The sequence below is a fragment of the Trachinotus anak genome, unplaced genomic scaffold (assembly GCF_046630095.1).
Source record: "Trachinotus anak isolate AG129_WGS33_773 ecotype Australia unplaced genomic scaffold, CSIRO_AGI_Tana_v1 ptg000019l, whole genome shotgun sequence".
Lineage (NCBI taxonomy): Eukaryota > Metazoa > Chordata > Actinopteri > Carangiformes > Carangidae > Trachinotus > Trachinotus anak.
In genome coordinates, this window is record NW_027273870.1 from 28745206 (window position 1) to 28771984 (window position 26779).

The 26779-nt window shown below is 43.5% G+C and overlaps 2 protein-coding genes across 3 annotated transcripts in view; both read left to right on the forward strand.

The window, feature by feature from the left end:
* The first annotated feature begins 96 nt into the window (after positions 1–96).
* Positions 97–15669, forward strand: xpo1a (exportin 1 (CRM1 homolog, yeast) a). Its single transcript, XM_071503633.1, has 25 exons — positions 97–786; positions 1487–1619; positions 1909–2010; positions 2745–2817; positions 2935–2996; positions 3087–3131; positions 3223–3404; positions 3798–3846; positions 3960–4079; positions 4935–5063; positions 6998–7156; positions 8674–8856; positions 9147–9285; positions 9979–10160; positions 10386–10542; positions 10726–10889; positions 11026–11160; positions 11244–11427; positions 11722–11828; positions 12427–12621; positions 12717–12885; positions 13331–13465; positions 13578–13737; positions 14399–14495; positions 15367–15669. The coding sequence occupies exons 2-25, from the start codon at positions 1494–1496 to the stop codon at positions 15511–15513; spliced, it is 3201 nt and encodes a 1066-aa protein (XP_071359734.1). The 5' UTR covers positions 97–786; positions 1487–1493; the 3' UTR covers positions 15514–15669.
* Positions 15670–17385: 1716 nt separating this feature from the next.
* The window catches only part of usp34 (ubiquitin specific peptidase 34), a 58363-nt gene continuing 48969 nt past the window's right edge, over positions 17386–26779 (forward strand). For both annotated transcript variants that reach the window (XM_071503622.1, XM_071503624.1), the window contains exons 1-2: positions 17386–17760; positions 25426–25516. In XM_071503622.1, coding sequence (XP_071359723.1) covers positions 17718–17760; positions 25426–25516 — 134 coding nt within the window. In that variant the 5' untranslated portion in view covers positions 17386–17717. The remainder of the gene's footprint in view (positions 17761–25425; positions 25517–26779) is intronic.

Below are 26779 nucleotides of genomic sequence, written 5' to 3' on the forward strand. Positions count from 1 at the left end.
AACAGGGGGAGGGAGTTTGAAATAGAGTGATAGCCAGTCAGCCTATGACAAAGCGTGACGACAGCACTGGCACAGCCAATCAGACGCGAAGGGGGCGGGTACATAGTCCAAATTTTACGCGGCGCGCTACGGGCCGAAACACCGAGAATGAATATCCCGGTCTCAACCGGTTTCAACCGGTCCGTGGTTGGAAGCATGAGCTTAGAGGAAGAGCATACTTGCACGCATTAAAACATCTCTGCTCTCCAACAGTGTGTGCGAATAGAACCAGAAATAAAAACGAGACTCTTTCACTTCGTGATTATGACCCGGAATACCGCTCTAAGTGTGACTCCGTGAATATGTGTTGTTAGCTTAGCTTAACGTTACATTAGCCGGCAGACCTAAATCATCATTGACTTTTCCATTAGCACGCTAGGTTGCTATTAGCCTGGTGGGAGTCGGCTGTAGTTACTGATAGCTAGAGAAAGAGATGTTTCAGAGTGGCTGAAGACGAGAAACAATAGGCTGTGGCAGACTGCGGAAATCTTTTAATACAACGCCAAGAATCGATAAGTATCCAGCGTAACGACATTTTTAAATAAGCGCTTACGTTAACTGTTGGTGTCATCCAGGAAAGCTAACATTAGCTTTCGGCTATCGAAGATTGGGAGCAGTGCAAACGTGTGCCATGAGATAAAGTTGCGCAGTTTTCAGCGCATTGAAAAGGTTAATATTTCGGTCTTCAACCGCAAGTTACACCAGTCAACCAACACTCGCTTTCGACGAGCGGACAGGACACACCAGGTAAGTTAAGCCCGATCAACGTTAACCAAGCTAACTTACCCAGCGTGGGCTAACTTTAGCTTCCGTCAGTTTCAAAAGTGTTGTGGTTTTTTTGTCTGGGGGTAAACAAGCGGGTAGATACGCCAAACATGGCACAACGCATTGTAGCCAGGGGACTGGCATCTCCACGGCTTTGTTTTCCACGACCGCGACCGTGGTTTGCGCTCAATAGTCGTTTAACAGGTCTTTCAGCGGGGTGGCAGTGAACGCAGCACCAGCCCTGCAGATAACCAGGCGGTGGCGTCGTTTCTCCGGTTCACGGTTTGTTTCACTGGGTGTCATAAACTGGACCACGAGGGCCGAGAGCAGCTCCAGGGTGGCTGCTTTGACACATTTTAGCTGAACAAGAATAACTTGTTGCTGACTGACTGTTACAGAATGTGAAATGAAAGCAAACCTTGGGTGTAATTCATTCATCTATTTTGACTCGCCCTTTCAAACATCACTCCATTAAATGTTGAAATCTTTGTAATATGGTACTAAGAATATTAAGTCATACTAATACTCAAAGCTTTAATACTTAAGGCTCTTACTGTAATCTCTGCCCACGGATGTATGCATTTTGTTCTTATGTTTTACTAGTACATATGCTGCTGTCACAAGGTTCTGTAGTGGTTGAAGTTTAAATCATTTCCCCTGCCCTTCCCTCCCCTCTCCACAGAAGCTCTATGCCAGCAGAAATGACGATGTTGGCGGATCACCCAGCCAGACAGCTGCTGGACTTCAGTCAGAAACTGGACATCAACCTGTTGGATAATGTTGTCAACTCCATGTACCATGACATTGGTTCCCAGGTGAGACTGTTCTCCACTGTGGGCTTCCACCTAAAATGTCTGGATATGATTCACCTGTATTCAGTGCTAAACTGTGTGATGATTATTATTATTTGATTATAAACTAGTCCCTCACGGAATAAATGTATATTTTAACTCTGACAGAAATTAAGAACTTGTTACTTAGCATAACCATGAAGCTATTACTGGAGATCAGGTCGAATATGATGTGTAAACCCACCTGAAGTCAATCTTTTAAAACCTAAAGATTCAGGGCGTATAGAGGGTTTACTGTATTGCTCTTTTATAGCAACGGGTGGCCCAGGAAGTGCTGACCAATTTGAAGGACCATCCAGATGCCTGGACCAGGGTTGACACCATCCTGGAGTTCTCTCAGAACATGAAAACTAAGGTATGAACCCTGACACACACAAATATCATGACAGAGGAAAGCCATGAACTCTCATCAGCTACTTGTTGACAGTCTCTCAGCGCTAATGTACTAATATGAGCTGATGCTTATCAGTTTATCCCCATCAGAACAAGGCTTTCAGGTTTGAGCATTCACTCTGCAGCTAATGGGAGCTCAGTGTGTTTAAATCAGTGGTCATCTGCAAAATTTTTACCTTTTCCATGTTTCTGTGTGTGTTTGGTGCGAGGAACTTGTTGTGATATTTCCTGTTGATGTTTTTGAGTTTCTCTTGCTGTCTCTGTTTTATATTTTCAGTTATGATGTCAGGATTTTAAAACTCATGCTAACTATGCACAGTTCTTCAGACATTAGCTGCTGCCGTCAGTGCTGTTAAATGCTTAATTTCGTGTGTACTCGATGATTTTTGAGTGCTCAGAGTCTGTGTTGGGGTTAATGTAGAGTTGAGGTGTACCATGTTGTAATATTACACATGATGGGCACACAGTTCTGTTCATATTACACTGAGAGTCTGTATACATGGGTGTGTTGGCGTGTTTTTCGGGGTGTATGCTCCATGCCCGCAGATCATGGGTTACATACATTTTGGGCTGATGACTTATGACAGTACAAGTACTATATTGTGTTTGGCCTCTGTTTGTTGCTAATAAGCTTTTGATGAGAAAGTATGTTTGATACTTTTTCAGAGCTCTAATATGTCTCTGTTTTTCTCTCAGTATTATGCACTGCAGATTCTGGAGTCAGTCATCAAAACACGCTGGAAGATTCTCCCAAGAAATCAATGTGAAGGTAAAAATCAGTCTGACATTAAACAAGCAGTTATGGCGATGTTCTGTCTGAGGTGTGTTGCTTGTCAGGGAAATGTTATTTGAATTAACCAATAAAAACACATGGATATGTTTTCAGGAATCAAGAAGTATGTTGTCGGTTTGATTATCAAGACGTCCTCTGATCCCACAAACATGGAGGTGAGGTTAAGATGCTGCTGTTCAACTACTCGTGATGTGAAAGATCTCTGTGCTCGATACTGATGCTGCTTTTCTTCTGTTTATTTACAGAAAGAGGGAGTTTACATTTCAAAACTCAACATGATCCTCGTACAGGTAAATGAACTAACAGTCGGTGCACAAACAACTACTGACATAAAGTGATGAGACTAATAACACAGAGCTCTTCCTCTCTGGACCGGTTTAGATCCTGAAGCAGGAATGGCCCAAACACTGGCCCACGTTCATCAGTGATATTGTGGGTGCCAGTCGAACCAGTGAGAGCCTCTGTCAGAACAACATGATCATCCTGAAGCTGCTCAGTGAGGAGGTCTTTGACTTCTCCAGCGGCCAGATGACCCAGGTGAAGGCCAAGCATCTCAAAGACAGGTAACTGAAAGAACATGATCTACTGTGACTGGCCTGAAGTGTGCTAACAGAGTTTCACAGCTGTAGTCTCGTTAATAGTGCTGTTCACTCTCGTGTTAACGCAGATGAACAGGACACCCTGTCATCCATAAAATATTAAAAGAGGCTAAATTTAAATGTAAAGGGATAAAAACAGATAATCATTCTGAGGATAATTTCTGTCGTAGGTTTTATAGCACCTTTTTGTATATTATGAAGATAACCTCCCAGGTTTCATCCTCTAAATGAAGAAGGATCCTGTGAGTCTGAGTGTGTGTGGATGTCACCCAAAGCTCATAAGAGTACTGAGAATGGAGGCATGGAAGCAGGATGTTAATTTACCATCGTTAAGATTATTTATTTTCTGTCTTTCAGCATGTGCAACGAGTTCTCCCAAATATTCCAGCTGTGCCAGTTTGTGATGGTAAGACAAAGTTGACACCAGACCAAACAGCTCTGAATTCTCAGCCTCTGAGGTTGAATAAATCTCACGGCCTGCTCCCATGCGTACCCTCGTCTTTTTCTTCTTCTGTGTAGGAAAACTCCCAGAATGCCCCGCTGGTCCACGCCACATTGGAGACTCTCCTCCGCTTCCTGAACTGGATTCCTTTAGGTTACATCTTTGAGACCAAACTCATCGGCACTCTGGTCTACAAGGTAAACCAGCTCGTGTTCATTCAGCTGATCAAACGATCAGATTTAATGTCTGTTGCAAAGTGTTAGAAATTTGTCCTTCATGTGATAAGTAAGTGAAACATACAGCACACAAAGATTAAGAAAGTGTTGGATAAATAAATGTTGAGTATAAGAAACAGTGCTGGGACCTGCACATAGACCAGTTCAAACATGACATGATAAAACTTTTCAGTTTTATGCTTTTACCAGTACATTAGCTCAGACTAGGTTGCTTTTTTTCACCGCTAGTATATTCCCATGGATTAAATTTTTTAAAATGAAAACTGGGTTCTGAGTAACATTAATAATCAGCTTTGATGCTTATTAAAGGAGATGAGTGTGTAATGAGAGAACGATGCCCTCTGACAAAGGCGCTCTTGCAGCGGTTCATCCTGCAGGAGCGTAACAAACAGAGGAACACTACTGTTGAACGCTCACCATTTGTTTACACCTGGTTGCCTCGACAACTTTGCAAGGGAGCCTTCATACATATATTATTGTATATGTCTGTAAAGTGTAGGATACTGGAACATTGGATGCAGCAAAAATCTGCAAATATTTGGAGAAAAGTTTTATTTAGTCTTGAGCTGAAAGTAGTTTTTGCTCAATTGACAAAATATTATTGACCAAAATTTTATAATTGATAAATGTTTAAGTCATTTATCGAGTGAATAACATTCACTGGTTTCAGCTTCATATCTGCTACAGCTTCATCCTAATCAGTGTTGTCACCATCCTGCAGTCAGGGATGTAAATCAGTGGGATCACTGACATTTGACACAGACGGGACAGTTAAACTGATGGTTCATCACTGACCTGAACTCTTTTGTGTTTCAGTTCTTGAACGTGCCCATGTTTCGCAACGTGACACTGAAATGTTTGACAGAGATCGCAGGAGTGAGCGTCAACCAGTACGAGGAGCAGTTCGTCAACCTGTTTACTCTCACCATGTGCCAGCTCAAACAGGTACACACACACACACACAATCACTCTGAGTGCTGCTTATGTTAATTGCACTCTATATGAGCACACTTCTTTGTGCACATTGTCATTACACACAAACATAGACTTTGTGCAAACCTCTTCCTGCCACACAATTTCCTACCCCCACTACCACCACACACTCACACACACACACTCACTCACTCATACATACATACATAATGTCTGCAGGGGGCACAAACCTGCTCTCACCCTGTTATTGCATATACAAAAACACAGAAACACTTTTCTGTTTGTTATTACAGATTCACATGGATACACACACACACCGGGAGCTTGTAATGTAAACAGTTCTGATTGGACAACACAGATGTGAGCCACAGGGGGAAATGCCCAAAATTCAGTACAGTTCACAGTGTAGTGTGTTGTTTTGTGTGTTTGTCTTTGTTACTGTCGTTGCCCTGTTCAGACCCTGGCATTACCACGTGACGTCAGTGATCTGATCACAAGTGATCAGCTCTGAGTAGGTCCCTTCACACCTTGCTTTATATGCAAATAAACAGGTGTACATTGTTGTTTTTACACACACACCTGACAGATTGGTCAGGTGTGTGTGTGTGTCTGTGTGTGTGTGTGTGTGTGTGTGTGTGTGTGTGTGTGTGTCAGAGTGGTGCACAGAGGGGTTGAGTGAATCCTTGTGTTGCTCACAGCTCTACGATGAAATAAGCTTTTATCCATGGCTATACTAAAGTATTTTCAGTCCATTATGAAACTGTTGGGACCAATCCGACTATCAGAAGACATCAGTGGAGGAGGCGGTGCTTCAGTCTGGCCAGGACACATCTGCATGTGGCCCAGACCGAGACAGTGGTCTGAGTGATCGGATGTGTCCTCAATGCATCTCGGGTGCGTTCACACCTGAACTTAGAGCTGACCACTTGTGATTGGATCATCTGAGACAGAATGTAGCACCAGGTCTGAAAAGGGGCCTTACAGTCACAGCAGTGTTTTGCTCCCAGTGACCCTCCTCTCTGTACTGTACAGTGGATCAGCTGACACAGATGTGGTCGCTCGCTAGATGCAACGCTCTTGAAGTACCTGTAGAGAATACGCTGTAAGAGACAACCTGAGGCTAAAGAGATGACAAACAACACAAAGAAACACTCTTTAGGAATCTGTAACATTAACTTCACATAATGTAATGTGAAGCAGGCTGGTGACTCATGCTACAGCAAGCAGCTAAACCTTATTTATATCCAAACAGATGTTAGTGTTTTACAGAAGGATGAACTGAGGATGAGGGAAAACGGAAAGAAACAAAATATCAAGTGACAAAGAAAACAAGTGGAAAGATGCTTTTTAACATTTGAACTATCCAGAACAACAACTTAATAACAGATCACCTGAATCAAATCATCTTCATTCACTCCAAATGGTGTCAGGGTATATGTGAATCTAAGCAGCTCCTTCTGGCTGCAGTTGATTTGTGACGCCTTAAATTGTTAACTTGATGCACCTCTTTACAAAAAAAAGAACAAAACTTATTTTCTTGTTGTTTTTTTTTTCCCACTAATCTTTATCTAAAATCTCTGATTTATCTTGTGACCTGTTGGAGGGAACTGAGCTACCTGGTTGGATGACACTGTACCTCTGTAAACTCTTGTTGAAAAGAAGCATCTTTTAAATTAGGATCTTTTGAAATCTTGAGCGTGAATGTTTATTCTTGACTCTGGAAACAGTTTTCAAGCCCCAAATATGAGCCTTTGTCTTAGTATCTAACTTCATCACGGGGTGGTGTTTGTTACTTAAAGCTGTGGATGAATTGCTTGTCTTGGGTGGTCTCGTGGATCGGCTGAACCTCTTTACAGTAAATACAGTATCCTCAGCCAGAACACACCGTGTAATTACAGCAAAATAAGGTTTGAGTCTAAAGTTGAGTTGTTTTGTCATTCGGTCAGATGCTGCCTTTGAACACTAACATCAGAGTGGCCTACGCCAACGGGAAGGATGACGAGCAGAACTTCATCCAGAACCTCAGCCTGTTCCTCTGCACCTTCCTCAAAGAGCACGGCCAGCTCATCGAGAAGAGACCGAACCTGCGAGAGACGCTCATGGAGGTAAGAGGAGCGTTCCAGAAACAACCTGCTCTGTTCAAACTGAGCTTTGTTTATCATGTGGAAAGGTAAATGGTCGTTGGTGTCTGGTCGAGTAAACAAACCTACAGCTCTCAGCTGGTGGCTTCTGCTCATTTCCTCCTCTGCCTCAGTGTCGTTGGAAAGAAAACTCCCCCTCGTATCCAGTGACTTCTTTTCTTGCCTCTCTCCTGTTTTCCCTGATTACATCTTTGCAGTGAGTCATTACAGTAGGAAGGCCCACCTTTCCTGTGGCCGCTCGTCCACTTACACAAGTGCAGACAGATAATTGTTTCAAGAGGAGTGGAAAATACAGCAACAAACTACAGTAGTGGTTGATTTTGCTGTGGTTAGACAGAGATACAGAGAGAGCTGATTATCCCAGAGGGAAATTGTAGCCAAGTCACAAAATAAAATGTACACACACTCCAGATGAGTAAAATACAATAAAAACACTATACACACACACATACTGTGTATCAATAATGCAGTTAAATGGAAGGGGTGCTGCAGCATTTGAGTGCTGCATATGTGAGAGACAGATGTTTAGGAAACGTCAAAATGAATGAAACAGAGGTGGAGATGTTCTTTAAAGGCTGCACCTCGCTATCAGCTTTTAGTTATGGCTTTTTCCATCTGAACTGGGAAGTTTTCCCTGTGGGAAATTTCAGCTGGAACGTCCCCTGAGGTTTGATTTCTGACTCAGAAGGTCGAGGGAACCTCACCAACCCTGACCTCGAAATCCAAGATGGCTGCTCAACAGAAGTGAATGCTGTTTATTAGCATGTTTGCCTTATTTGTGTCCCATTAAATCAGATGTACAGTACTGTCCAACATTCATCTGTGGTCATGTTGCTATGGTGATTGTATGTGCAAAATATTGCGTTGTTATTGACTGGTGTTGCTAACAATAACAACAACGAGCAAACAACAATAACAAACTTCCAATTTGATGTACAAAGTTGTAAAAGTCCACATCTCAAATCTCAAGTGTGTAAGTCTTTCACTTCTCAGTAGTTTGTCATGTCCACACCCAAACAGAGCCAACGCCGAAGACATCATGTTATAAGAGCGTGCTCCATATCTTATATATATTAATGATAGTATATGTGCAGATGAATGTTTAAAAGCAAAGCAAAGGAAACAACCCCAGCAAACATCATGTTATGGTACCATGTCTTTAGGCTGTTGTTAACATGGACACTGACACTACAGCACCGACCTCAGACCAGTCAGAGTCATTCTGACAGTAACAGAAGGTTTTACCTGAACTGATGAGCATCGTCTGAAAGAACATGAAGAAATAAGTAGAGACTGATGCACGGCCATTGTTGTTTCCATTCATGACAAAACAAGTGAACTGCATTTACTGTGACAAATTATCCAAAGGGAAATTTCTCATGGCGATGTAACATGTGGTCTGACCCAGGGCCGCACACAGAGACTGTAACATCACTGTAGGTTATGTTATGTGACCTCACCACGCTACGCTGCGTCTCCAGGCCCTGCACTACATGTTGCTGGTGTCGGAGGTGGAGGAGACGGAGATCTTTAAGATCTGTCTGGAGTACTGGAACCACCTTGCAGCTGAGCTCTACAGGGAGAGTCCCTTCTCCACCTCCAGCACCCCGCTCCTGTCCGACGTCCCGCCACGCAGACACCTCTACCTGCCGGTGCTCTCCCAGGTAGGCCTGTCATCCAACACACACACACACACACACACACACACACGCGTTCAGTCACAGAGAGGTATCAGAAAAGTTGGGGATCATTGAATCGTCATGATCATGTGATGTTTTTCTGCTTTTTTCATCATGATTATTCATCTTTGTTAATGAGATACATTTATTTCGCATGCATCTTTAACGCTGTGATCTTCTAGCATCAAAGATCTTGCTTCATAGTAGAGAGGTTGGATAGTTGGCTCAGACAGAGGCTGTTTCTGACCATCATCTTCCTCCCCCTCTTCTCGCAGGTACGTTTGCTGATGGTGAGCCGCATGGCCAAACCTGAGGAGGTGCTGGTGGTGGAGAACGACCAGGGCGAGGTGGTCAGAGAGTTCATGAAGGACACGGACGCCATTAACCTCTACAAGAACATGAGGGAAACTCTGGGTTAGTTTCTGCGACAGATACAAAAAAACACACATTCTTTCTTTAAGCTTAAAGTTTTAAGTAGTTTCAGTGGGTACACCCTGGTAGCACAACAGGAAGAGCTTGTACCATGAGCTAGATGTCATGTCTCTCCTCTGACTTTCCTCTCTATCTCTACTATCCTATAGAATAAAGCAGAAATGCAAAAAGAAAAACAGTAACCTTAAAAAAATAGTTTTAGTCTTAATTTAGTTTGGGATACTTTGGGATTCCAGTTTGTTCAGTCCCTTATTGACTATACACATCTCTGTCAAAGGGCTGTGGTCCTAAACCGGTTTCTCCAGTAACTCAGTGATGAACTGTTTATAATAAACATCACAACTCTTATAAATCGGAACTTATGTGATAAAACCATTTAAAGTGTCAGCTTTACTCCTGTATTCATCAGGCTGTTGTATCAGTTGAATTCAGTTATGAAGACTCACATCTGCTGTGGATCAATCTTATCTATGTATTGTCACCATAGTGAAACTGTGGCAGAGCAAATAAACTTTATTAGTTTCATACTACAGATATTGGTGATAACAAGTTAATACATTCATGGGTAAACAAGCCAAATATCGTCTTGACATCGATTGGGGCAGAAACAACCGGCGATCATATATATGGCCTCTGCACCTTCATTAATTCACACCTGTCTCTCTTCTCGTGTAGTGTATCTGACTCATCTGGACTACGCCGACACTGAACGCATCATGACAGAGAAGCTCCACAATCAGGTCAATGGCACCGAGTGGTCGTGGAGGAACCTGAACATGCTCTGCTGGGCCATCGGCTCCATCAGCGGGGCGATGCATGAGGAGGACGAGAAGAGGTTCCTGGTCACCGTCATCAAGGTGGGAACAATATTTTATTACATCTGCATTACACAGAAATGAGTTGGTCCAACTACAAGCGGTGAGTCACTGGTCTCTGATAGAAGCACAAATCCTCCCCTGTGAACCAAGACATTTCTCCAGCCTGTTACTGACACAGCAGCTGTGTGAGTGTTGAACTGTGACCAGCATTAACGGAGTCTGTCTGTGTGTGTGTGTGTGTGTGTGTGTGTGTGATGTACTCAGGACCTGCTTGGCTTGTGTGAACAGAAGAGGGGTAAAGACAACAAGGCCATCATAGCATCCAACATCATGTACATCGTGGGTCAGTATCCGCGCTTCCTGCGAGCTCACTGGAAGTTCCTCAAGACCGTCGTCAACAAGCTGTTTGAGTTCATGCACGGTGAGAAACTCAAAGCCTGAACGCTCCACACTGTCAAATGTATTGATTGTTAAATGTAAAGCTGTAAACAAACTGATGTTTAGAGCCAAAACACATGAATCAGAACACAGACCTGAAGATTCTGACCTGCTGTTCCCTGAAGACTTACCATGACTTTGTGATTTATCCTGATCTCCATCACAGAGACCCACGACGGCGTGCAGGACATGGCGTGCGACACCTTCATCAAGATTGCTCAGAAGTGCCGGCGTCATTTCGTCCAGGTTCAGGTGGGGGAGGTGATGCCCTTCATCGATGAGATCCTCAACAACATCAACACCATCATCTGTGACCTGCAGCCGCAGCAGGTCAGTCCCGTCTCTGGACGTATTCACACGGCCCCTTCAGTTTCTGATGGCATCAGTTTAATGATTTATCTTGATGCTTAGCAAACATGATCTGTTGGTGATGGTCTGAGACAGAACCTGCCTCTGCTCTCTGCAGGTCCACACGTTTTATGAGGCGGTGGGCTACATGATCGGGGCTCAGACAGACCAGGCAGTTCAGGAGCTTCTAATAGAGAAGTACATGCTGCTGCCGAACCAGGTGTGGGACAGCATCATCCAGCAGGCCACCAAGGTGAGGAGAACAGGAGCGACTTCTCATTTGATGCTTTTGTTGAAAACCGCTGCCCCGGCTAAACTGTGGGCTCTCTGTTGCAGAACGTGGACATCCTGAAGGACGCTGAGACGGTGCGTCAGCTGGGCAGCATCCTGAAGACTAACGTCAGAGCCTGTAAAGCTGTTGGTCATCCCTTCGTTGTCCAGCTGGGACGAATCTACTTGGACATGCTCAACGTCTACAAGTGTCTGAGTGAAAACATCTCCTCGGCCGTCCAGACTAATGGTCAGCTCTTGTCTGCTCCCTCTGTGTGTGTCCTAATTTAACTGTTGTCTCTGGGCCTTAAAAGGAATATCAGACACCACATCACTGCATCTGACACTGTAATAAAACCAGAAAAAAATTCAAATTATAATGAGTTTAACCCACAAACTTCAGATTTACAACCTGTGCTTTGTTGTCTGGGTCAGCGCCTGTTTTTGATACCGCTGGTACTTCATAAAATCAGAAATTCACTGTTTGGTTCCTCTGTGGATGTTTGTTGATTTGTCGACCTCTTGCTTTGTGTGATTTGTGCAGGTGAGATGGTGACCAAACAGCCTCTGATCAGGAGTATGAGGACGGTGAAGAGAGAGACGCTGAAGCTGATCTCAGGCTGGGTCAGTCGCTCCAACGACCCTCAGATGGTGAGTTTTTAAATGTGTGATTATACTGAAGTCTGTGTTTGTAATGGCTTTTATTTTTGTAGCAGTGTTCCACACAAAGCATCCTCCACATTCATTTAACAGTGGAGTCACAACCAATGCTGCTACAGCAAATGGAAAACTGTAATAACAGTTTTGTTACTGAGCCCAGTTCCTTCTCAAAAACAACAATTATAATGTTTATAATTAAAAGCTAAAATTAGAGTGCAACCAAAACATCCACCAACAGGAAATATAAACTAAAAATGCACCAGTATATTTCTAAAAAAAAGTGCTCCAGATTAAGAATGAAATTACTTTAACCTTGATTTCCAAACAGTTTTTACTGTCTGACAGATTCCAACTTGTAAGAAGAGTTTTTACTGAAGAAAATCAAGTTAAAGAGTATAGAAGTATTTGAATGTAGTAAATTGACGCGATTGAATTTTTTTGATGAGAACTTTCTTTGGCTCCATGTCGACTGTTTCTGATTGAAAACAGTTAAAGGGACAGTTGTACCTTTAACCGCTGAAACCTGTTAAACACTTAAACTTGACTCTGACAGTCTGTAAACGTGTTCGTGTGGTGCTTTATGGCCCAGGTGGCAGAGAACTTTGTGCCCCCCCTGCTGGAGGCTGTGCTCATTGACTACCAGAGGAACGTCCCAGCTGCCCGGGAGCCTGAGGTCCTCAGCACCATGGCAACCATCGTCAACAAGCTGGGAGTCCACATCACCGGGGAAATCCCCAAGATCTTTGACGCTGTCTTCGAGTGCACTTTGAATATGATCAACAAGGTGCGTTTGAGTCCTGTAATCACTCCCGGTTCCACATGGAAAACTCACAAAGTTAAACACTGCGCCAACATGTTGTTTTCTGTCTTTGCCGTCAGGACTTTGAAGAATTCCCAGAACACAGAACCCATTTCTTCTACCTCCTTCAAGCTGCCACCTCCCAGTGCTTCCCTGCCTTCCTGTCCATCGCCCCAGCCCAGTTCAAACTGATCCTAGACTCCATCATCTGGGCCTTCAAGCACACGATGAGGAATGTGGCCGATACAGGTCAGAACTGGCGTCGACTCATCCTGTCAGATCAGTTCACACAAATAGCCATGAAATTCACAAACTGAAGTAAAGTTTCATCTTATACGGCAGCACAAGACAAAGAACCACTGAACTTTGTCTGTGTGAGGATAAAATGGTCAAGCTACAATGTTCTGATCCAACTAACATTTTTCTTTTTTAAATGCAGAGTTGATCTGACTAATAACCTCAGGTTACAGATTTGTAATTAAGTCTTTATAAATTCTTACAAAACATACATTTAAAATCAGGTCTCCAGAAAGAAAATAAATATAAAATATAAGAGCAATCAGTTTGTTAAAATCAGTAAAACTTATTTTCAGTTGACAGAGTAATAGATTATATAAGGTAATAACGACTGCAGGAAATGAATCTTTGAAGGAGGGTGAGCGACAGATGACGAGCGTCTCTTTGTCTCCTGCAGGTCTGCAGATCCTCTACACTCTCCTGCAGAACGTGTCTGCAGAGGAAGCAGCAGCACAGAGCTTCTACCAGACGTACTTCTGCGACGTCCTGCAGCACATCTTCTCTGTGGTCACTGATACCTCTCACACTGCAGGTCAGCAGACCTGCCGGCATCTGGCTGTATTAAGATTCATTGTATCCCGACTCAAAATGATCTGTTTGATTCTTATACGAAATTTGCAAACATCTGGTTTCCCGGTCTGCAGGTCTGACGATGCACGCCACCATCTTGGCGTACATGTTCAACCTGGTGGAGGAGGGGAAGGTCAGCGTGGCCCTGAGCGCAGCCAGCCCTGCCAACAACCAGGCGCATGTCCAGGAGTACATCGCCAACCTGCTGAAAACGGCTTTCCCCCACCTGCAAGAGTAAGTAGGCTCCAGCCAGGCAGGTGAACCACAGTGGGATTACATGAGCTCAGCATGTGTGTGTGTGTGTGTGTGGATCATGTTTCCAGGTATTCAGCACCTGTTTGTGGAAGAGGTTTTACATAAACGCACAGGGATTAAAGGGAAAAATTAAATAGCAGATTTTCAAACACAGACACAGCTTCAAATAGACCAGAATGCTGTAAAACACATTTTGAGGGAAGGCTGCAGCTGTGATCAGACACATCCTGAATGTTCAGAGTGTGTAGTCCTAAAACCCAGAAACCATCTGGACTCTTGAGCTCTGGGTTCCCTTGTCAACTTCCAGATGATTTTCTTACTTAGTACATTTTGATTTATTTAGAAAATGAGGTCTGATGTCAGAAGCCTGAGAGATGTTCTGTTGCGTTAAATAAATTACACCTGTTAAATGGCACTCAGACGTTCTGAATCTGTGTTGTTCCTTAACGTTGTGAAAAGGCAGCTCTTGTTCAAACACTTTAAAGTGTTAAAGTGTAAAGGCGTAGAAGTAGAGCAGATAAAGGGTGAAAAAGAAAATGTCATTTGTTGCAGGGCTGTAACGGGTGTCGCTGTCCATGTTGTCTGCCCTTGTTCACACTGTTTTCACAGACTTGCTACTAATTGTCTGTCTTGTCTTCAGTGCCCAGGTGAAGGTGTTTGTAACAGGTCTGTTCAGCCTGAATCAAGACATTCCCGCCTTTAAGGAGCACCTGAGGGACTTCCTGGTGCAGATCAAGGTGAGCGTGCAGAGGAGCCAGGAAACACCTGCAGCCTGAAACCAGACTGGGAGAGATGTGAATTTTAAAAAATCGCAGCTGCTCAAGAGAGGAGAAAGTAATGAGTCTTATTTTCTACCAGAGGATTTGATGTCAGAACCTGAGTTAACGGGCTTGTTGAAGGTACTGCAGCAACAACACTTGGCTGTGATCAATCACATCATTTCTTTATCTTACAGTGGCCATTAGTTCAAATCTGTCAAGTTGATGAAGCCCATTCAAGGTGAAACCTTTAGTTTGGAAGGTTTCCTGTGTAAAATGATCTTCGTACATCACAACAGTTCCTACAGAGGTTTTTGATAAACACTGTGGCAGCTGAATTTACTGATGATGAAAATTTAGACAACGTGGAAAGAAGCACAGCTTAGTGTCTGTGTCACACGACGCTGTCTGCACTGAATAAGCAGCAATTGTCACTGGACATGTTGATAAATACAATTTAAGGTCACATAATGGTAAAAAGCAAATATAAAAACATCAGCCAAAGACAAGTCATCTAACCTAAACCACTGTCAGAATGTCAACAATAATTCTCAGCTGGGATAAAAACAACAGCTCATGTATTGTTTTGTTTAACCAGTGTGATAACTCTTTGGCTGTGTTACAGAGGCTCAGACAAATCATTACTGAAACATTAAATCTAATCTGATTGGAAGCATTAGAAAGTAACAGCCTGCTTCAGATTATTTTACCTTGTGAGTGCAGAGATTGTGTGGAAAGTTTTAGCAGTGCAGGTCTCCCTCTGTGGGAAAATAGTAGTTTGGCCAGCTTGGATCAGCAGCCTAAAGCCTGGGGTGAGCTCCATTGAGCCTCTGCTTGTGTGGTCCTGCAGGAGTTTGCCGGTGAGGACACGACGGACTTGTTCTTGGAGGAGAGGGAGGCGGCTCTGCGCCAAGCCCAGGAGGAGAAACACAAGCTCCAGATGTCGGTGCCCGGCATCCTCAACCCCCACGAGCTGCCGGAGGAGATGTGCGACTGAAGCAGCGGCAGCGGTGGCAGCAGCAGTGACCAGCGTGTACAGAACAAATCTGAAGGGGCAAAGGTCAAGAGAGAGCAAGGACGCTTCCTGTTGATAAATTGTTTTCTTTTCAAGTGTGTGTGTGTGTGTGTGTGTGTGTGTGTGTGTGTGTGTGTGTGTTTGTGTGTGTTTGTGTGTGTGTTTGAAAAGAAGAATGAGGGGCCAAAGAAAGGACCCCAGCACTCGGTTGTACGTCGACCAAATCAATGTCAATATGTAAATGAGAATTGCCCCCCCCTGACCCCCCTCCACCCTGGCGCGAGTTCCTTTTTTTTCCTACAAACTTATTTTATATAAAGATTTTTTGTTTAATATGCCATCTTTTGTTAATTCTTTGCTAATTAAAGCTTTATGTTTGGCCACATGGTTCTTTTACACCTGCATGAAGTTGAAAGAATTAAAGGTTATTTTTAATCTTTCTTCACCTCCCCCCTTTAACTCACCCCCTCCTCCCCCTCTTCTACTTGTTAATATGTAATATATGATGTTGAAACGCTTGCAGTGGTTAGTTGACAGATTGCTCTGGTTTCAGAATTGCCACGTGCACGGTGAAGGATGAATGTGATGCTCAAGGGGTAAACATGTACTTCCTTGCTTCCTTTGTTGTCTTGTTTTGGTTTGTCAGTGTGTTTAGTGTTTTGTTTTTTTTTTTTTGTTTTTTTCTTTTACTCTGGGTCCCTGAGCGAATCGGGGCTTCGATTGGACCGCTCTGCGTTCGGATGAGAAGGAAGGCTGTGTGCATATCATCCTATTTGTAAAGCTGTCTTAGTACTCTGAGAATATAAAGTTGGCTATTTTTACAAATGTTACTGTGTGATTCTGCTTCTTACCCAAAGGACCTGAAGGGAAATGATAAATAATTTATTCTAAAAGGTTTTGGAAAAATTGGAAATTGTATTTCCTCAGTTATTTGTCATCAATGGAAAATCATCATCCAAGTCAGTGGTTTCGAGACTGGGGGACAGACTCTCCTGAACATAAACCTGTAGATGTGAAGACAAACATTTAGTTTATGTTCAATGAAATTAGCATTTTCCTCCATATGATCCCTATGATTTCATTTAAAATGCAGTCCTTCGTCACCTTAGTGGCAAATACACTGACATAAAATAAGATATTGGATGTTATAATCAGGTATTAAACGAAAAGGAACATGAAAGTGTCAGGGCAGGTTTACTTCAGATTAAATGTGTGGTGGTGTTCAGACAGACATAAATTAAACACTAGTCTGCCAGCTGTGACTTGGCCAGTTTACATCAGGTTTGGTTTCAGGGAGAAAAACTTAATTTTGCCAGGTTTTCCGGGCCATGCACACACAAAAACAAACATACATTTTGAGTCATGAGAAAACTATGGCGTATGGATGTGAGTAGATAATATTTTAAAGTCACCTTTCATGATGAGTCACAAATTAATTAAAACTTTTTGGGATAATGAAGGATCAAACCGTAAGTGTAATTCAGTATTTTATTACACCAGAGAACATGGAAATAAAATCTGTAAACAAAATATTTTCTTTTTCCTCCTTTTATAACGTTTGTCTATAACTGTTCAAAGAGTTCGATGGAATTGGGACAAATTGAAACCACAGCAAATGTTGCACACGACACGAACTTGTTTTTTTTTTTTGTTAAAATAAGATTTTTTTTGCATCAACATTATAGTTTTGTGTAAATATTTTGCTGTATTTGCCTAAATCTAAGTTATGTACATTCTCGTCACCGCTGTTGCCCTTGAGATCAGAAAGTGTCGTAAACTTTACTTCATCGGGAAGATATCGCGAGAGTAGCGAAGAATACCGAGCAAGCGAAAAAGACGCGACGGAAACTCCCGAGCTCTCAACACGCTGTGTCGCCCCCTCCTCCCCTCCCCTCCTTTTTCAACATGGCTGCTGTGTCTACTCTCTCAAGTAACGCTCAGATTGGAGACTGACTCGATTTCTACCGTCCAGTGCCTCGTAACTTTTGACGTACATCAACTTCGCTTGGATGCAAATCACGTTCTACACCTTGTCGTTTCCCCTGGTTTCATTCAGTGGAATAACCTTCACCAATCACCCCCTCCCCAGGGCCTTTTTTTACCCCAAAAACAACCAACTGCCAGCCAACAACAGTTTCCAGTGCCATGGTTTGAGTAGGTGCACTCAGGTTTCCTCTTCATGAACAATGTGTGAAAACTGCGCCGAGCTGGTGGAGGTTTTAAATGAAAGTAAGTAAACGAGTCATTTTATTTACACCAGACTAGCCGCTTGATGTTAGCCCCGCTGTCCCCTGAAGCTGGATGGGAGCGTGTTAGCTCGGAGGCTAGCTAAATATAACTTTGTGTATTCTCCTGCTCAGCCCACCTGTCCGTCCGCGCCTCGCAGGCACCGGACACTGGAAGTCGGGAATTTATTTGTGTGACAGTTCGGTGTTGGTGTCAGCCCGTGTCGGTTCGGTGAGAGTGCAAATGCCGTTTTCCCTTCCTGACTGGCAGCCAGCTTCGGGCCTGTCTGTCAAACACTCCGCACGGAACTCACACGAGCTAGCGCCCGGATCCAACCGCTTCCACCGGCGCTGCGTGACACTACAGCCGCGAGTCACAACGCCTCGGCGCGGTTGGACGCGGTGCTCGGGAGCCGGGTTTCGACGGATGCCGCTGTTGCTAAAATGCGGCTTGCGCGGATTTGGAAGTTAGCTAAGTTAGCTGGCTCGGCTAGCGAGCAGGCTGACTTTGTTTGATGTGTTTGTCAGGTCAGTCTGCTAGCTGTCCACTCCGCTGCCACCCATTGTTTGGCGGACGCTCCAAAATGGCCTGCAAACTCCCAGCAATGCTCCCACGGTTATTTCTGCTGACACCAAGATGATGTTGTACATTTCTGACGTGTTTTGCCGAGTCTGTGAAATGTTAGTCTAAGCTAGCGACAACTCGGCTAGCCCAGAAAATTAATGGCTGCAACGAGGCGCATATTTTGGCACACAGCGCACCGTTAATCCTCGGTGGCTCCGGGATGTTTTCAGATACGTGTCCCATGCACATTTCTGTTACCCCTTCCTCGTTTGCTTATTAAAATTCATTCTAATCTTGTCACCTGGACTCATTTCACCTACAGGGCTAACGTCAGCCTGAGCCCGCAAATGTAAATACAAGGTTGTCTTTATTGCTAAAACTTAGCCGTTAGTCCAGGATTGCTAACCAGGCCTCGCTGCACTTCACGGGTGTCTGCTTGACACTGAACAAAGCCTTGTTGTTTTATAACGCTGCTTTAAAACCCGTGTGCATGCAGTGATTTGCGGTTTCTTTGTCGTTTTCCTGTGTGTGTCCAGCCTATTGTGTGCCATGAACCTGTGTGTGTGTGTGTGTGTGTGTGTGTGTGAGTGAAGGGAAGCTCCTCCTGCAGGTTCTGCAGGAATCCGCTTTAACAGACAATCCTGCACCTGCCTGTATCATGGGCTCACTAATTCAAACTCAGGAAATCGAGCTTGTTTCTTTTTGATAGGTCGATGTGTTGTTGTCAGTCAGAGAATAAGCACTTTGAAATGCAAATGGATGTTTCAGTGCAGTTGTGAGGGTGAGTGGTGGCCACCTGTTTTTCAGTGAGGACTGTCATTCTCATTGTGCACTACATGCCCGGCAGTATCGGGACACCTGATCATTACACCCAGATGTTTTTGTTGAACATGCCATTCCCAAACCACAGTCTTCCAGGCACAGGAGCGTTATTACTCTTCCATCTGCATGAAATAGTTCTACTGACGTGCTTCCAGTCTGCAGTGGATCTGTTCATAAGAGTCACAGGTTAATCTCTGGTTATCATTCTCAGCAAAAACACCGGCCTGCAGTAAAGTTCCAGACACTTCACTGCCAAAACAATAGAATAGCAGTGAATTATATCATGTAATAAAAGCTTCAGATGCACACCTGTCCCTCTTGCTGACACCAGCGTGCGCTTTGTTTCTGTTTCTCTCTTATTTTTCTCCTGACTGGGAATCGCTTAACCAGACAGCAGAAGCTGGGTTCAGCCGCGCTCACGTCGGAGGTTTTACTCCTCGTGACGCTGCTGTGTCGGTTGGAATAGGTTATCCATCACGTCAGCCGCTGGCGTTTGGGTGATGAGGCCTGGCTCATAGTTCCAGTTCATCCCAAAGGTGTCGGATGGGGCTGAGGTCAGGGCTCAGCTTCCTCAACCCCAAACTGGGAAAACCATTCGTTTATAGACCTGGATTTGTGCTCGGGGCAAGAAGAAGACAAACTGTTGAAATTAAGTTCGGAGCACACTGTTGTCTTCAATATCGTTGTGGATTGTGCTTTTTTAAGTTTTCAGTTGTGCTGTTGTGATATTCCACCTTCTGTTGTTCTGTTTTTAGCTGCCATGTGAGTTGTCACCCAGCTCTTCATGTGTCCATGTGTGTGTGAAAAACACTGTAATTATCAGAAGATTGTTTTTAATGTTATATATGTAAAAGCATCGGTATAATTTGGAGAACCCAGGTTATCTAGCTGATGTTAGTGCATTACACGTGTTCATTGCTGTAACTTCAATTTTCACCTGCATTCATTAGTATGACAGAAGTCGCTCTGTGGAAAATATGTAGCCTCAGTGATAAACTCAGGGGCCTTGTGTTGTAAAGTCAGATGAACAGAAGTGTGTCGCAGCTCACAGTTGGGTCTCTTGTTGTTTAAGAAGTTTTAATACAAGTGCTGATGGAAGATCAAAATCAAAACAATACTTTTTCAGTACCTTACTTTGAAAAATAGAAATTTTTAAAACAAAGTTGTGTAGTGGTTATTATTGTCTAAACACAAGCAGACGTACAAGAAGTAAAATCAGAAAGAACCAGAACAGATTTGAATTAGGATCTGTCTTATTCTCAGCAAGCATTTAGTTCTTATTGTATCTGACAGATTTCACATAGTTCAGGTTTGAAACACGGCTCTAATCACACTAAAGAAATCACCAGTGTGTTTACAGTGGGAGACTAAGAATATACTGTGTTATTGAACTCCAGCTGTGAGGGTTCACAAAGACTCCAGTCTGAGGTTTTCATGTGGTGTCGGGTTAAAGTTGGGTGCAGGTTAAAGTTTGGTCTGTGCTGACACATCACACACACACACACACACACACACACACACACACACACACACACACACACACACACACAGAGCTTGATTCTGACTCAAAGACAGAAAACTTGCTGCTGAGTGCAGCAGAGAAAAACTGGTTGTGTTTTTTGGGGACTCGATGACGCCTGTGTTTCTTTTCTTTTTTAAAAATTTTTCTTTAAAACAATTTAACTGCTTCTGCCCAGAGTTGTGGACGGGGTGGACGGGGGCTCCGCAGCAGGGTGCTGTCAGCTGTGACAGCTCTGAGTGGCAGCTCCATGTGCTGTGTCTGTAGGAGACCTGTGACCTCAGATTTGCTGCAGCAGCATGTGTGTGTGTGCGTATGGAAGAGACAGAATCCCCATTTACAACAGGGAGCTGTGTTCAGCTGGTGTTTCCTAACGCAGGGATAATCTGCGTGGTTTCCAAAAAATGTGAGGATTGTCTCTGTTTCATATGAGTCTAAATCCTGGACCATTGTTCCAACAAAACAAAACAATTTGGAGATGTCACCCTGGGCTCTTTAAACTCCAGCATATGGACATTTTCTACTCTGCAACAGCTGAGAGATTAATCAGCCACAGACCGGTGACATTTTTGTATCAAATGGTTCATATTCAGTGTGAATCTGAGTCTTAATCCACACACTAACTGAAGCATTAAACTAAAGGGAGTTAATTTAGTGTCAGAATTCAGGGCGATGCATCATGCAGCTCAGATCATGAGGCCTTTGTTCCTGAAGACGTTTAGATGTGTCACAGTAGGAAATGCTCAGGTGTAAATAATAAAACTCATGGCGGCTGAATTCCATTTAGCTGCTTCAGTTTCAGGGTCCTGGAGTTGTACATGCTGGCTGACTATCTCACTGTCATGGTTTACCTGAATAAAACAGTGCTTCTCCTGCTGAGACAAGTCAAAATGTCTGCTGTAAAAAAACATTTGAAGAATTATTTTTTTTATTGAATTAACTATGAGAAAGAAGCTACACAGCTAAATCAGGCTGGAGATGCAGATGCAGATTCCTGTGTTGAAAATGTCTATCAGCTAATCTGACCTGATACCACATAGTTTATTCATAAATGTTATAATTTCACAGTAAAACTGCAGTTTGCCAGGAAATCAATTATTCTCTGCTGCTGTTTTTTTTTTTTTTTTTTTTTTTTTTTTTTTTTTTTTTTTTTTTTAACTCAGTGGTATCAGATCAGTGTTCAATAATCAGTATTGGCCAATACGGAAGTTCAGGTTTCAGAATCAGTATCAGGGAGGAAACAGTGGTGCTGGAACAAGATGTCTGAAAGTCTAAACCAGGCCTTGTTCATGTTGAGGTCACAGTAACCACTGACCCAGTGAAATGTGGTCAGTTTAGTGCAGCAGGACAAGCCTGTCACAAGTTATATTATTATTCGTTAAGACGTAAGACGGTGTCTTTGGTTTGGTCATTCACACAGCACCAGCTGCCACGTTGTTTCTGCCTCACTGCACCGTGCATGTCTCGTGTTGTAAATAGTCATACAGGGGAGGGCTGTCACGGTCTGGATGGGTGAAGTACAGGCAGTTTATGGTCCTGGGTCAGGATCAGGTCTGGAAGAAGCAGGTGTGGGTACAGGCTGGGTTTGTAAAACGTTTGAGGAGACAGGTAGTTGACCTCTCGACTGCAGTAGTGAGCATAAAACGTAACCTGTGCTGTTCTTGTTAAAGCTCCACATTTTACTCTTCTTCTGTGGTTTATCTGAAGTGTTGATCTCCATCAGAAGACATATCTGTGGTTTTAAGAACCTGAAACCATCTCAGTGTAGTTTTACATCTCCTCTCTCAGGCTTCTCTCTGGAGCTCTAGTAACAACAGGTCAGTCAGCCAATCAGAGGAGAGGATCTGAGTCTCTCTTCTGATTGGCTAAATGTTAAATATATATAAAATATAGCAGATTTCAGGTAAACACTTGTAAAAAATAAAATCCTTCAAGGCGGGGCTTGGGGCAGTGACTGCTTTGTTGTGACATCACAAAGTTCCAGAAGTCCTGACGGCTGGTTTTAAGGCTCAGTTTCTGAATACAGGCTGTGTGCATTTCTCTGTGGACTGAGGCTTTGATACTTTCACAGTATTAATATAGAACCTAGACCTGCTTTATAATCACAAACACATGGACATCTACCGTTAGACTGGATGGAGCTTTAATGGGAGGACAGTTTGGCAGAGATGGAAGCTGCAAACAAAGAGACAAATACACGCTTTCAAATTCAGGACAAGGTCTCAGAGGAAAGTGCTGTTGCTGTGGACGCGTTGTTCAACAGACGACATGACAACCTTGAGATGCCGTGTGTGTGTGTGTGTGTGTGTGTGTGTGTGTGTGTGTGTGTGTGTGTGTGTGTGTGGAGGGGGGGCTAAACTGTCGCCACAGTGCTGTAGTGTTCGTTCATGCCTGTTCACGGACAGTAAAGCTTGTTGTGTGTCTGTGGATGACAGTGTTGTCCAGACTGAGCTGTCTTATTAACCATGGATGGATTGTCCTGAACTTCGGATCAGTTATAGTCCATGTGGAGATCCCAGTTTTCTCCGGACAGCTGATTTAGTGAGATGCCTTAAAATCCAGAGCTGTCCCAGTTTTCCACCAGAGGCTGAAAAATCAGCTGCTCACTTAACACCTGCAGGTTTTTATGTGAGGCGTAAAAACTTTATTTCCTCTGACGTGTGCTGCATTGATGTGTCTGGCTCTATTTCTCTGCATCCACCTAAAGAGGGAGAGAGCTTAGAAAATGAAGGCGAAAGAGATTATTTCCATGTAAGAAATGACTGGATTGGAAGTTTGAAGCTGTTTCTGTAGTGGTGTAGGGAGAGGCTGCATCTAATGAAGAGCACCTTCATGTCACGACTGTTCAGTGTATGTGTGTTGCATCAGGGTCTGTAAGGTACAAGCATGAAATCTCTGTCACAGAGACATGTGCAGAATATAAAGGAAAACAGTTGGTTCATCATTTAGAAAAACACAGACTGACTCTGACTGTGTCACAGGCTTGTGTTGAGTGATTCATCAGAGTTTTGTTGTTGTGACTCTAGAATATTAAAATGCTTTATATTTAGATTTATATGACAGAGCCTTTGAGGAAATCTGGTTCTGGCCTCTTTGGCTCAGATTATCTGGTGATCCAGACTCTTCGGGGGCCGCCCTGATAATTTCAGACACGTTTAATGTTTTGCTGTGATTATGATGATGGTCACTGGTGTTGACGGATGTTAAAACTGAAGATTTTCCTCACTGAAAGCTTTCACTAACGTTACAACAAGCTGTGGCTCCACAGTCTCTCTTGTTTACACCTGCTTCGCCCCCTGATAAAATCCTGTTGTCTGTGTGATGTGGCGTTATTTCCACATCTTGTAGTGCGAGTGTGTTTGTGATTAAAGAGAAGAAATTCTGACATGTCTTGTCTGAGATGTGAACAGATCCGATCGTCCTCTGACTTTTTCCTCCCCAGCCACAGTTTGCTTTCGACAGCACAACACAGGTGAACTGTATTTATTACAACGCCGCAGCTGGAACGTTTGTATTTAAAGGCCTCCGGTCTGGCTGAACGCTCCCGTCCCTGTGAAGGTGTCCTCCCCCCTCTTTGTATTTATATCCACACTGAGCTGCAGCCATAAAGCGGGTTTAATGTTGGCACCAGAGTGCCTGTTCCCAGACATCATCGTAACGTGAACCAGTGAAACGACATCCCTCATCTGCCGGGACGTCCCAGAGCACCGACCCCGGTCCCGGAGCCTCTGAGGAGCTCCTGTTCACACGTGGAGCTGAAAAGGTTTTGGTTCAGGCTCAGTGAGGGGAAACCTGGCTCTGGATCAGCCAAGATGTCTGATTCAATACAGCTGAATACAGTTTTTTGTCTTCTGTCTCTGCTCTGTCTGACTCCGCTGCCAGATTCAGGTCAGCGATTCAGCGGAGACACTCGATTCCTCTAAACTGGGTGTGACTGATATGGATCTTTGAAGACCAATACAATAACAGTAACTTTAGACTGAAGCTGTCAGAGCCTGGTGCCGATATTTAATGTCTTTGTATGAGGCAGAGCTCATCTGACTCAGGACTCTGGAGCAAACATTAGCTGATATTTTCTTTTTTGTCACTTCTTATTTATTACAGTTTTAGTTATTTTGCAGTAGAATGGGAACCAAATGGTGCATCTGTGTCTTGGTCTAATGAATCTGTCTCCATATTGTCTTTGGATTGATTTGAATATGACGGCGTGAAAGTGTTTTTCCTTGTCTACCATCTTTTCCAGCACGTACCTGTGTCTCCTCTTCCTCCAGTTCTCAGGTGTTTTTCACAGAGGCGCAGCGTCGGCTGTCATTAATACAAGACGCTGTATCTTGAATTAAGTGTCTTTAACAATTCAACAACCTGAACTGTCTCTGAGCTCTGAAGATGTTTTCTCCCAAAATAATGATGATACCCTCTGTGGGTATCACAATTATCAGCACCTTAAAGGACGACTCTGTTCATTTTACACATGAGGTTCAGTTTGGTTGTCATAGGAAGCAGCAGTCATATAATAATAAAGCAAAAATGTGACTTTGATTTAGAAGAGGATCAGATTCTATAAAAATGCAGCCTATGAACCATTCCTGCACCGACACCTGCTGCACACTGATATCGATACTGACAGCGTGTGTTGTTGACAGGCTGGTGTTTCCTCTGCGGCTCTGTGGAGGATAAACTGTTAAAATGACTCATCTCTCAGTGACAGTCTTGACGTGTGCCCTGCTGTTGTCTGACAGGTGCTTTGTGTGGTTTCTCCTCAGTATCGGATGCAGACGGCAGTGAAGGCGGCTTCCAGCTGAAGAAGGAACATGCCCTGCGAGTGCTGGGCTACATCAGCTCCTGGACGCAGAGGTCAGTGCTGCTTCCTCTGACGTCTGACACGAGTCATGTTCAGCTGATGGAGTTCATGTGATCATTTAGATTCAGACCAACTTCCAACCGAGGTTATAATAGTTTAGAATTTTTCATTTTTGTTCCGTTTTGACTTTTTGTTTTCAGTTTCAGTTCAGTTTTGTTTAGTTTTTAAAGCAGGTTTGCTTGTTAAGTTTTTTTTTTTTTTTTTTTAAAGCTTAGTTTCAGTGTTAGTTTTAATTTTTCTCTGTAACATGGGGGATTTATCAGTGGCAAGACTCAAAAAAGTCAGAAAAAGTATTTTGGTAAATAAATCTCAAAAGACATAAAACCATTTTAAGAATGAACAACCGTCCACACAACACAACTATAAAAGATGTGTGTCTGTGTCATTGTGTCACAGTGAAGTTCAGGATGCTTGAAGGTCACATGGTCGTACACTGGCAGCCAATCAGCTGCGAGACACTGGAAGAGAGATGACACATCCACGACTAAAATGCAGCACAGTTTTTATTCATTTTTTAAAACAAAGCCTTGTTTTTATTTTGAACAAAGTATTTTTTCACATCTAGTTTTTGTTACTTTGTTAGTTTTAGTTCACAATAACCTTGATTCTAACAGCAACCGGCTGACCACAGCGACACTTTCCCAAGTCACAGCTCACCCACACAAACAGCTGCTGCCTGTTACTCTCGTTCTTCAACAGGACTTTGTCACTATGACAAAATATGACACACAGGCAGTACGACTGTGTCTTTCAGACTCTTTGAAAAAGGGAGAAAATAGAAAATCTGACTCGTTCCAGCTGAGAAAAAGTGCTCAGGGGAAACGAATGAGTCACCGTGACCTCATCGGCAACCTCCAGCTCACCTCAGCAGCAGGAGGCTGTGGTTTGGTGGCCGACTCTCAGGTGTGAACGGCTTCAGCTCCGGGATGGTTCAGAGGAGCTTTCATGTTCTGTCGAACCTCAGCTGGATAGATAACTCCTCAGAAAATGTTTTTAAATAAATAAATCACATTTATGTCCTGCGATCAGCTCTGACAGTGGAGCACATCAGACAGCGACGACGGCTCTGCTGTAGTTTGCTGTTTGTTTCTCGTCTGTTTCATTCTTCCAGCTGAAGTGTGTGTTTTATGTTTGGTGTTTGAAGGAGACTTGAAGTTGCTGACATAAACACCAGAAACCTGCTGAGTCATTTGTCCAAACTGCCAACGGGCAGACTGTCCCAGTGTCTGCTGTGTGTCTGTGAACACCGACGGTGA